Below are 12,404 nucleotides of genomic sequence, written 5' to 3' on the forward strand. Positions count from 1 at the left end.
GTAATATTTGACGTAGGAATGGTAGCGGGAGGGTATATGGGTCCAATTACCGGCGTTATTGGTCTCGACGGCTAGATGCCAACTTGCACAGTAAACACCATCATCGTAGCAGTGTGATCGGCTGTCGACCTTCGTTGCTCTCGTCGTCGGGTGTCAGATAATGGGTTTCAAAGTAGCCGAGGAATTGATAACAGAGCCGACGAGGAGGACGAGGAAAATAGAGATTAGGGGCCAAGAAGCCATTGAAGTGGCTAGTTTAACATACCACAATTAAAATATGGAAAAAAGGGTAAATTGATATTTTATCCCTAAACCATTTTAGATTTACAAAAAGATCCATGATTAATAATTAATCTAAAGTTTAAGGGTTTAAATAAAAATTAAACATTTTTATTAACGTGTCATGTCATCCAACTCACGGAAATTAACGGTTCAGTGACTACATCTTAATTAAAACGAAACAAAAGTGATCATATATTATGTTCTTTGAATCGAGTGATCATACGTTTATAAAATTGAAACAAAAGTGACCAATTCTGAATTTTACCTTTTTTTTAATCGGAAGCCCTTTTACAAATTTCCTTGTGGTCTTCAGTTTTGGACTGTTGGATTGCACGGCTTGATCCAACGGTGATGGAGTGAGCGGCGCTGGGACATTGCAAAGAGAAAACCTAATTGCTTGTCTTGCATGTGTGAGCCTCCATTGATATGCATTGTACTTGGGCCAAAACTGATATTGGGTATTTTATATGTAATGGGTTTTGGTAAAAACGGCCAGTTGGTTTTGCCTTGTAATGTTGTAAATTGAGCCTGCAAATTAAAATAATAATAATTAGTTTAGTCTATATATATATATAATACATTTATATTATTTACCCATATAATATATATATGAACCCCACACAATCGTAATATATTTACATATATTATATACTATATTATATATATATATAGAAAATCAATTAACCTAAATCAAAAATAAATTAAAAATAATATATATATATATATAAACTTAGTTAAAAACCCTGGACGAAAATGATATCTACAATTGTTACACCAGAAACCATTAAATCCTATGACCTTCATTAGTCCAACCGTCGTAAAAACAACTGGAAAAATAACTTTGATACCATGTTGTGATTCATAGAAAACTCAAAGAAGAAGTAGAGAGGAGAGCTTGAAGAAGAGAACTCAGCAAAGCACAGAAAGAGAGAAATAAAAAAAAATATGAATCTATATTTTCGGAAAATAACTAAATGGACAAAACTAATCATATTGATCAAATCCAGTAGTGAGCCCAAGGACTCTACAAGCCTATTTATAGCAAACTAATACATAGCAAAAGCCCAAGGTTGTTTAACTCTGAACCTGCTGATAGTTATACGGTTACAGCTGTAACTATATCAATGAAGTCATAAAATTCAATATTTTACAATTGCAAGCTTATGGTTGAAAAGGGTTTTACTTTACATCTTCATTTGTACCATAATTTAGATTCAAATACCACAAACTATTCCTTTTATTTATGTTCTTTTTTTTTAATAAATTGTTGTTAACAGTTGGACAGGCTCCCTTGCTTGTAGTAAACATGTTTCATCAGAAAATGCTTTCTGCAACCTCAGTTCTCACAGATATCGGACTTCTTACAACATGAACACCGTCTGTCCACGTCAGGCTTCCGAAGTAGTACCCGGCATTGACGTTGAGGGTCGATGTAATCATCACAGAGAAGGAGATAATCTTTGTCTTGGAGTTGAAGATCAACGTTTCTGGTTTCACTGCTATGTTTATGCCTGATGTGGACTCAATGTTGGCCTTGTACTTGGAGTTGATAGGTCCGACATTTGTGACTGTTCTGGTAAGAATGGTTGGTTTTTTAAGACTTGGGATGGTTATGGATGGAAGGTTTACGTCCAAAATAGAGGGTTGTTTAGAAGGACAAGTTATTGGATGTTCAGTGACCTGGGATATATCAGAGTTACTATAGCCCATGGCACAAAGATATTGCACATAATCCTCTGTATTCATGTCGTAAACAAGGCCAGGATCTGCTGCGTTGTTCGGGTTTACAATTCCACCTCCGAAATCGAAGGGATCGGCGAGTTTTGGTGGTTCTCCCTCGGCAAAAATCGGTCCTCCAGATTGTTGAGCAGTCAATGCTGTAGTCAAAGATATCAAAACAGTTCAAGAAGATAAACTAAGTGAATACAGTTTAATGAATATACCAGTGGTGATAATTGCTGATTTAATAGCAGCAGGTGACCAATCCTGGTACAATGATTTCAGCAGGGCAACAATTCCTGACACGTGTGGAGTTGCCATTGATGTTCCTGAGAGAAAAGCAAATGCACCATTCGTTGTTTCATCGAAAGTAGGGATTGCTGCTAATATCTGCACGCCGGGAGCCGCTATATCCGGCTGTGTTGCGTAAAGATCAGATGAGTTTTTAGCATATTCATATAGTTGTGAAAGAACCATTTTGGACAATGTGAGCTAAATAACCTTAAGTATAGCAGGAGCATTTGAACTCGGACCTCGAGATGAGAAGTATGCCACATTGGTCGAAATAGGCTTGCCAATATAGGTCCTTGAGGGGCTCAACCTTACTTGGGGATTACTGCAAAATTAACAAGTATTTGAAAAAAAACTGGGTGATCTATGATGTTGATGATTAAGGATATCAACTGTACCTTGCGGATCGAATGTAATATAGTATTTGAGTTCCGATTTCATAAGTTACTTGAACACAGGGGAAGTTGGTAACAGATGAATAAAAGTAGTTACTTGCACTCCTAGAAACAATTACTCCCAAACCACCAGCCTTTTTGACAGATGATATACCATCATCTAACAAGCTCTGATTGTAGTCTGAAGCAAAGCAAAGCACCACTTTTCCTACCATCCAATCATCGCCCGACGAGAAGGACTCGCAAAAACTGTATAGCCACTCGGTTTGGATAGGCACTAAGAAAAACAAGGCTAAAGAACTGAACAAGGGTATTAAGTTATTACCGTGTAACCATGAGATCTGAGACTTCAGGGTACACCAATGTTGCGGACACTGTATCCTTTCCTGTGAACATTGCTTGACCCTGAAATTAGTATTTGTTATTTCAAATCCAATCAAGCTATTTTGGTGTTCTGTATAGTGTTTTATGGCTTACAATGATGGTATGGTTATTCCCTAATGTTATTGGTGTGGGAAAGGACCGATCCACAGTGCTTGCTGCAACAGTAAAAATCCAGGGTGCCGTGTTCTGCACGGTTTCGGCACTTGGACCCGCGTTCCCTGCCGCACAAACAACGGTGACCCCTCTCTCTACGGCGTGAAACGAACCGATTGAAATGGAACCGCGATGGTCCACTTCAGAATACAAGGGCATATCAGCTGCAAGAGACACAGACAACACATCCACACCATCATTGATTGCTTCATCAAAGCCTTTCAACACATCAGCATCGGCACAAACACCACCATACAAACGCCAACACACTTTGTACATAGCTAAACGAGCTCCGGGTGCACCGCCTCTCACCGTGCCAAGACCTAATCCATCGCAGCTAGCATTAGCCACGAACGAACCACCCGCAATCGAAGATGTGTGCGTTCCATGTCCACTCGGATCTCTCGGGGACATGTAATCATCATTTTCACTGGCGTTGTATAGTTGTCCATACTCAGCTTCAAGTCCTCTGACGAAATAACGAGCACCTATCAATTTTCTGTTGCAAGCTTTGGCACCATCGAAGTGCTCTCCGGATTCACAAACTCCCTTCCATCTGGATGGGATTTGTCCCAGAGTTTCATCATTGAAAACTTGTAATTCTGGCCATATACCTGCTGATTACTAAAAGACTAGTTTAAACCGAACTGCTTGACATGCTAACACAGTGAAAGAGATGAGAAGCAGACCTGTATCAAGGAGACCGATGATAACACCATTTCCCATTTTACTTTTGTTAAGAAGATTAGATAGTGAAATGGAGGAGAGGCCAAGGTAATCCCAGCTTCTGGTTGTTTTCAGCTTGTAAAATCGATTGCGTGTGACATGAACCACGTCAGGTAATTCTGCCACCAAAATAAAACAAGGGATAAAATGCTTTCCCCTCCATTTGTTTCGAGATTATCATCGTCTTATGTTTTTCTTTCTTAGTAATTTGAGGTAGTAAATTGAGGTGATTATAAAATATTTTTTTATTATCTTTTAATCTTTTGAAAACCTACATACACTCCTATAAATGCAAGTGTTTTAAATAGTGGTACGCAACCGTAGTAGCGATCATTATATAGCGGTAGTAATGCCATCCGCAACCGTTATTACATGACAGCGATATCCGTAATCACCGTAATACTAGTAGGGATGGCAATTTAACCGGGAAACTGATGGATTCTGACCCGATTCAATCTGATAGGGTTGGATTTTTTCTAAAAAAATTCAGGTTTAGATTCAGGTAAGGTCGGGGCAGATTTTTTAAGGGGTGAGTTCAGGTTTGGGTGGAGGGTGAAAAAACTCCAAACTGACCCAACCTGGGTATAATAATGTAATTTCTTTAAAAAAAATTATTATTTTTTTAATTAAGTCATTATTTTATACTAGGTTGGGTAGGGTCAAGTCAGATTTATACTCTAAAAATTTGGATCGGATCAAAGTCGGATAGAGGATATATATTTTTCGGGTCGAGTCAGGTCGGATGGAGGATATATAATTTTCTGGTAGAGTCGGTTCGGGTGGAGGATACATATTTTCGGGTTGGGTCGAGTTAAACAAAAATCCGACCTAAATGGACCCGTTGCCATCACTATGTAATAGCGTTTGTTATGCACGTAATCACGATAAACGCTACACAACTGAAATCACAAACACAACCGATATCTAAATTATTGGGTGCAATGTTCGAATCCAAAACTTCTAAAAAAATTATTTTTAACGTAAGAAAATAGAAAGATGCTTCTATATGTATATATATATATATATATATATTCAAGTTGAGCTTAACATAGATTTGTTTATTTTATTATTCATGCATATTATTTCTGTTTGTTAATTATTTCATATGGTAGGATTTTTTAAAATTATAATTTTTAGTGTAAATAGAAGGATTGTTGTATTGAATTTGAAATTGATGTCAATTGAAATTTATGAGTTTTCTTTTCATCTTATTACATACATTCGATCTATTAATAGACATTTTTAAGACCATTATAATTATCTACTTGCCATATTGATAAGATACAAAAATTTTATCTTTCATTCGGGATTGACTTTAAATTAGTACAACTCTATTACGTAATATTTTAGATAATCATTCATTTTAAATTTCGTGTTTCATACAACGTAAACTAGTTTTTTGATATAGTAGGGCAAAATTACTAATCATAAGAGTATTTAGTCAAATTAGGAGTAAGCAAAACTTGAAGCAGCACGGAAAATGATTTATTCGACTAAACTTGAAAAAATTCAATTTGAATTGACTCTATTTTTAATTTTATAAACTCAATTCAACTCGAAAAAATTTCAAATTCAAGTTGAACTATAAAATATAACTTGAATAACTTTAAATTTTAGTAATTAGTAGATTGATTTTCAAGTTAGAGTCGAGTCCCACAACTCTACATGATATATATTGCATATGAAAATATATACGTATTGGATATAGTTATAGAAAACTGTTTAAATTGGAATCAAATAGTATTGTGATATTATAAATGTTTAAAATTAAATTTAAACAAAAACTCAAACAATTCGACTTGAATTTTATAAACTAAGCTCAACTCATATTTTATAAATTCAACTTGGTTAAAAAAAATTAAAAAAATTAAATTATAAAATAAAAATCTTCAACTCGAATTAGGATAAAAAAACCTATGTAAAGACCCAAATAGCCTAATACTAAATTCACGCACAACACAATTAGTATGTGTGCATGCATGCATGGCATGCCACCGCTTTATTATTATCACATAGTTTTTATTTTCATATAACACATTTTGCCCACAATATTATTATTATTATTATTATTATTATTATTATTATTATTATTATTATTATTATTATTATTATTATTATTATTATTATTATTATTATTATTATTATTATTATTGAGATGATGCTACCTAAAAGTGATGTTATGATACGAATGTAATAATAGTTTTACGTGAATTAAGAGAATTTTTATTTATCTATTTGACGGTTTAATTAAATGTTAATTTCATTGAATATGGTCGAAGAATAAATATATTTCATTAAATATTTATAATAATATTTTAAATTTATCCAAATAATAAGTTTTTTTAACGAGCAGAAATGAGCTACTTGATACTCGACTCAAAAAGCTCACAAACAACTCGAAAAAAATTATATATTGAAATTTTATATTTTAAACAAATAAATTATTAATAATATTAACATTTATGTGTTTTTTTTAAATGTAGTAGAAGGTTTTCATGTACTTAAGGTTAATGTTCAAGTTTGAGTTTCACCTTAAACATTGAGTTTCACCTTAAACCCAGATATGTTCAAGATTTTTTTATTTCAAGCTTGACAAGCTTTTTCGAGTTTGAATCGAGTTTAAAAAATTTAGGATCACGAATTTTTGAATCGAGTTAAACTTTATTTTAAGAGTTCTTAAATCGAGCTCAGCAATATTTGAGTTCGACTTAACTCATTTACAGCCGTAGATTATACCAAAAAGTGAAGGAAAGGGGAAACGGAAGAGAGTTAAAAGCACATACCAGAGAGCTTTTGAGCTTGATCCTTCGTCATCTTTGCCGCGAAGCCAGAGAAACCATATTTATAGCTGTATATCATGAAATCTTTGGGTGTTTCTTCGCTGCCATATTTAACAAAATTAAGCCTCTTCTTATAAAAATCCATGAATCTATATTTTAATTTCAACAACATATCTAAAAGAATATCAGTTGATTTATATAAGTATTTGTTTTCCTTTATAACCTTCCAAGAACAGATGCGAGCATGTCATGATGAGTTTCTGTAAGAAGCTCAACATCATGGTGCTGCCTTTTTCCCATGTAAACGATGTAGACCTGTCCAGTTTTATGTATAAATTTTACCTCTATCTTTGAATATAATCAACATAAAAATTCAAGACCTAATATAAAAAACTGAATTGATGGATCACTCGTGGTTATGAATTTACTAACATTTCGATTGGAATCTGCAACTGCTGCAAGAGCCGGCAACACATGATAATGCATGCGTAGAATCTGCAGTAATGCAACTAAAACAAACGACATAATCATGGTGTTCATGAAGAAGAAAGGCCTTTTCTTTTTCTTCTTCTTTCTTTTGTTGCAATGAGAGAGAAACTAAGAAGAAGAGGTGGGTTGTCGTGCTTAGAAGTTGGAACCAATCATCCTTTAAATAGAGAGGAAAAAGGTGGAGTGATGGACAGCAGCATGATTTTTATTTTAGGAGATGATTTTATAAAATTTGAAATAAGGGGGACAAAAATAAATTTTTAATTAAAAATATAAAAAATATATCTAAAAATTTAAATTTTTTAGGGGTGACTATCCATAATTGGTTGACCTATTCCTTCACGCCAAATCTACTTTCTAAAAAAACAAGGGTAAACTACAAGGATGGTCACTAATGTTTGAGATAGTTTTTCAATTTTTCCACTGATGTTTCAAAAGTTATAAATCAATCACTAACGTTATTGATTGGTTACAAAATAGTCACTCAATGTTAACAGCCGTTAACAGGCGTGATGGAAAACACAGTTGGCGCATTAACTGATGACATTGATGGGTTGACTGCCACGTTAAAAAAAGGTAAACTACACAAATGGTCACTAATGTTTGAGTAAGTTTTTTGTTTTTACCACTAAAGTTTCAAAAGTAACAAATTGGTCACTAACGTTATCAATTTGTAACAAAACAATTACTCGTCGTTAACCTCCGTTAACGTGGGTGACCGAAAACTTATGTGGCTCGTTGAGTGCTAACCTGTCAACCTTTTTGTCCTCTTTCTTCGTCACACTTTCTCTTTCCTTAAGCTCATATTCTACTTTTTATGCTATAAAAATATCACTTTAAAATCACTCTTCCTTGGTCGATCAAACCCTCTATTTAAAAATAATTTTGCTTATTTTAAGGGGGTCAAAGTTATCAAAAACATGTATCTAAATCTTGAGATAAAAAAACTTTTCTACGCTGACATCATTATAAACAAGCTGAGCAAGAGTTGTTTTACTCATTCCCCCATGCCAAAGATAGAGATGACGCAAACTCCATTGTTTCAACAGTCAACATCAATGGATGGAAGATACCATAAATTGTTTCTTATTCTACTCAAATTTATTTACATTCTCACAACAATGAATACCTTCAATTTCTTATTCTTTATTATGGTACACACTAGTCCTCTGATTCATGTTACCCACACAGCTTGAACAAGATGACTAGACAATTAGACCTCAAGTTTGTATACTTGGAACAACATGATGGACGGGAACTAGTAGTTAAACCCCTCCTTTTTTATTTTTTGAATAATATTGTCCCCTCCTGGTTTATTTGCACCTATAACTTTCTTTTTCTTTGACTTTAAGTTTCACCAATAGAGTTGACATTTTATTGTTTGGGATGGGATCATGGGAGGTTCATTTTCAATAATATTTGCAGTTAATCCCGCTATAGGTTGCACCAATCATAAATTTCAATTTCCTCTTCGAATTAATTTGTGTTGTTTTTAAATCCTCAAACAACCCAATTGGTTTCTAATAAAACTATTTTTGACTTGTTTAACTTATGATCATCAGGAGGGTGACCCTGCTTATGTGCGAGCAACTTGTGAAGGAAGCTTGAAACATCTTGGTGTTGAATGGCCTTCCATTACTTCTGTGGTGGATGGAGCTATAGAGTATGTTGGTAGAGACAACAAGAAGGAATGAATAATTTATTTGCTCAAAACTAATAACTCTAATGGAGTTTACGTCCTTTTCGTCACCCAGGTTAATGGAGATTAACGGTGAGTGATTGTTTTGTTACAAATCGATAACATTAGTGGCCAATTTGTTACTTTTGAAACTCCAGTGGGGAAAATGAAAACTTAAACATTAGTGACCATCTATGTAGTTTACCCAAAAAAACAAATAAAGTTTAATGATATTGATGGATTCGGAAATTTTTAAGGTAGACATATGTATTAATAAAACAAAATCTTTATGGGTAAATTACGCATTTAGTACCTAAACTATCAGTTTTTGTCCGTTTTAATACCTTAACTTTATTTTTTTTTAAATCATACCTAAAATTTAGTTTTTATTTCATTTTATTACCCACCATTAAAAACTTTTGTTTTTATTTCATTTTAGTATCCCGTTCAAATTTAATGTTAAGTTTTGAAATAAAAAATGAAAGTTTAGGTACTAAAACAGACCAAAATTGATAGTTTAGTACTATACATGTTAAGTTTTTAACGTGAGGTACTAAAATGAAATAAAAACTAAACATTAAGTATGGTTTTAAAAATTGAAAGTTTAGATATTAAAACAAATCAAAATTGATAGTTTACGTCTAAATGTGTAGTTTACCCGATTTTTATACACAAATAAAATTTCTAACTGGATGCAATCAATAAAATAAATAACAAATAGTAAAAATTTAAATTTTAAGATGAACAAGTGCTGACTCTGAATTACGAGTGGATTCAGCTTCTTAGTGGGAGATAAATAATTGCTTTAACCCCTCAACTAATGGAAGATCGATTATCCCTCTCACTCCATATATATGTCTATTATGGAATTGATATGCAGGTATGAGTGTATAAATGAATGCTACCACTAGTGGAAGCAAATTACTGTCGTGTTTTCTTTAAGCAGGGGGCATTCAGTGCCCCATCCATACTGTTCTTTTCATATAGGAATTAGGAATAGTCCCTGTTAAAGATAAAAGCATCCACTTTGGTCCTTATTTTACTCACCAATTTCCATGAAATTATATTTTTTTAATAAAAAATGTGTGTGGTTCTTTCAATTTGTCTTTGCTGCTATCATTGGCTGCTGCAATTATTTATGATCCCCCACCCTTCCCTTCCATTCAAACCCTGAATCAATTATTGTTCCAAATTGAGTGGCTATGATGTTTCCTCATGAAACAGCCAACTGGAAAATTTTATTTTGGTGCAGCCACGACGCATAGCATTCTGCCCCCGACAAAAGGAACCTTCTTTTAGTCCCTCAAAGACATATTGGTGTCGTATATTTTTGTTTCTAGTGATGATCATTTTGCAGAAATCCCAGTTACACTTTCTTTTCCATTATTCACACGCCACTTCCATCATGCATCCTCAATGATTTCTCCACCTTTTTTTATTACAAAACTTTAGTTTCTAATGTGATCATTTTAGTTATTCCAGGAGCAAAACTCAGAGCTGCTTAGGGAGAATTTGTTTGTAAAAGTATGCGTGAGCTTAGCTAAATGGCCAGTAAGAATTTGATCTGAGGGTTTTGATTTGAGGATTAAACGACGGAGATAGCTCAGTTGGCGAGCCTGTGTATAGGGAATCAGGATTTAAATTGCGATTATAATGTATTTTTAGTAGCGTAACATTTATCATAATTATAAACATAGCATATGATATTGTAGTTATTACGGGTGTCACAAAGTACAACAACAATGGTTATTTCAATAACGTATCACTATTTATTACAGACCAGAACGGAATGTTATATTTCCACTTTCAAACACAAGAAATGTATGAAAAGCACATGGCTCCGCCCAACCAAGGCCATATTGGGCCGGGGTAAAAAAAAACCCTACCCAAGTCCCATAATTTTTATAATGTATTATATTTATAAAAAAATAGTTTTATATCATTTATAAAATCCAATTATTTTTAATAGTTGTTATGCGGGATCAATTTTTTTCCTAATATTTATTATTAGACTTAGTTTTTTTTTCTAATTTTTATTATTAGGGGACTATTTTTATAATTTACTTTGTTTTCTAATATTTGTTATAAATGTTTAAATTTTCAATACTTATTTTCCGAGTCCAATTTTTTTAATATTTGTTATTAGAGGCATGCTTTTAAAATTTATTTTTTAAAATATTTATTTGTTGTTATGAGTGCAATTTTTTCAGTACTTTTTATTAGAGATCCAATTTTTAATATTTATTATTATGAGCATGCTTTTGACATTTATTTTTTTTAAATTTTGATATTATAGATTCATTTTTTTCAATACTTTTTATTATGGAGCTACCCTTGAAATTTATTTTCTTAACACTTGTCATTATGAAGAATTACTTGAACAACGATTTATAATTGCAACAATGATTGTTATGTAGTGGTAACGACATCGTCCAAAACTACAATATTCATAATCGTTATCTCCACAATTATATATGTTATTAAAAATCAATAACTACGCTACTTGCAATGACTACAATATCATATGTTATGTCCGCAATAGCGATAAACACAATAAGATCGAAGACACAAATACAAATTATAATTTAAATCTTTGATTAGAGATCTATTTTTTTTATTTACCTAGGGCGACCAAAACATCATAAACTGACCTGCCACCAACAAATACCTATCTTTATGTTAGGCATATAAGCAAGAAAAAGAAGCTGACATTTGTCAAATGAGTTGTTAACTTTGTAATGCTTAATGGAATAAAAGCACTTAATTAAAAAGAATTTTGTTCTTTGCCATATAATATAATTGTTCAAGGACAAATCAGATCAGTTCACTAGGTTTGTCTCTTTTTAAAATTAGGGTAAATTGCACGGGTGACCACTCAACTATGCTCAAAATTCATTTGACCGTCAACGTTTTGATTTGATCAATCAAATCACCCAACTATTTAAATACGTCAATCAAGCCACTGAGTGTTAATTTTTAACGGAGGTAGTGATGTGTAAGTTAATAAAATTGGCATATTTATACATTTGGTCCTCAGTATTTATATATTATATAAATTTAGTCATAATTTAATTCAATTAGAATAAATTTAATCTCCAATTAGATGGTGACACATGCCAATATCTAATTAGAGGATTTTTTTAATTTTTATTTATTTAATCCACTAATTTTTATCCAATAAGGTGATAACACGTGTCACCTAGTAAAGGGGACACAAAATGTGTTGGAGTGGTCTCGAAAACCTATCTTTATGTTAGGCAGAGAAGCAAGAAAAAGAAGTTGACCACCAAAATCTCAGAAACGAACCTACCACCAAAAAAATCTATCTTTATGTTAGGCAGAGAAGCAAGAAAAAAAAAACTCACATTCGTCAAATGAGTTGATAACTTTGTAATGCTTAATGGAATAAAAAGCACTTAAATCAAAAAGAAATTTATTCTTTGCCATTATAATATAATTGTTCAAGGACAAATCAGATTAGTTCACTAGGTTTTCCTCTTTTAAAAA

General features: G+C 32.8%; 1 protein-coding gene across 1 annotated transcript; it reads right to left on the bottom strand.

Moving 5' to 3' along the window:
- Positions 1-1,360: 1,360 nt before the first annotated feature.
- LOC120202690 (subtilisin-like protease SBT3.3) lies at positions 1,361-7,339 on the bottom strand. Its single transcript, XM_039203087.1, has 10 exons — positions 7,163-7,339; positions 6,954-7,045; positions 6,734-6,831; positions 3,914-4,069; positions 3,165-3,838; positions 3,013-3,092; positions 2,691-2,936; positions 2,503-2,617; positions 2,226-2,418; positions 1,361-2,159 (listed from the first exon to the last, which is right to left on the bottom strand). The coding sequence occupies exons 1-10, from the start codon at positions 7,268-7,270 to the stop codon at positions 1,597-1,599; spliced, it is 2,325 nt and encodes a 774-aa protein (XP_039059018.1). The 5' UTR covers positions 7,271-7,339; the 3' UTR covers positions 1,361-1,596.
- Between the last annotated feature and the right edge of the window lie 5,065 nt (positions 7,340-12,404).

The sequence above is a fragment of the Hibiscus syriacus genome, unplaced genomic scaffold, assembly GCF_006381635.1.
Source record: "Hibiscus syriacus cultivar Baekdansim isolate YM2019G1 unplaced genomic scaffold, ASM638163v2 tig00009003_pilon, whole genome shotgun sequence".
NCBI classification, from domain to species: domain Eukaryota; kingdom Viridiplantae; phylum Streptophyta; class Magnoliopsida; order Malvales; family Malvaceae; genus Hibiscus; species Hibiscus syriacus.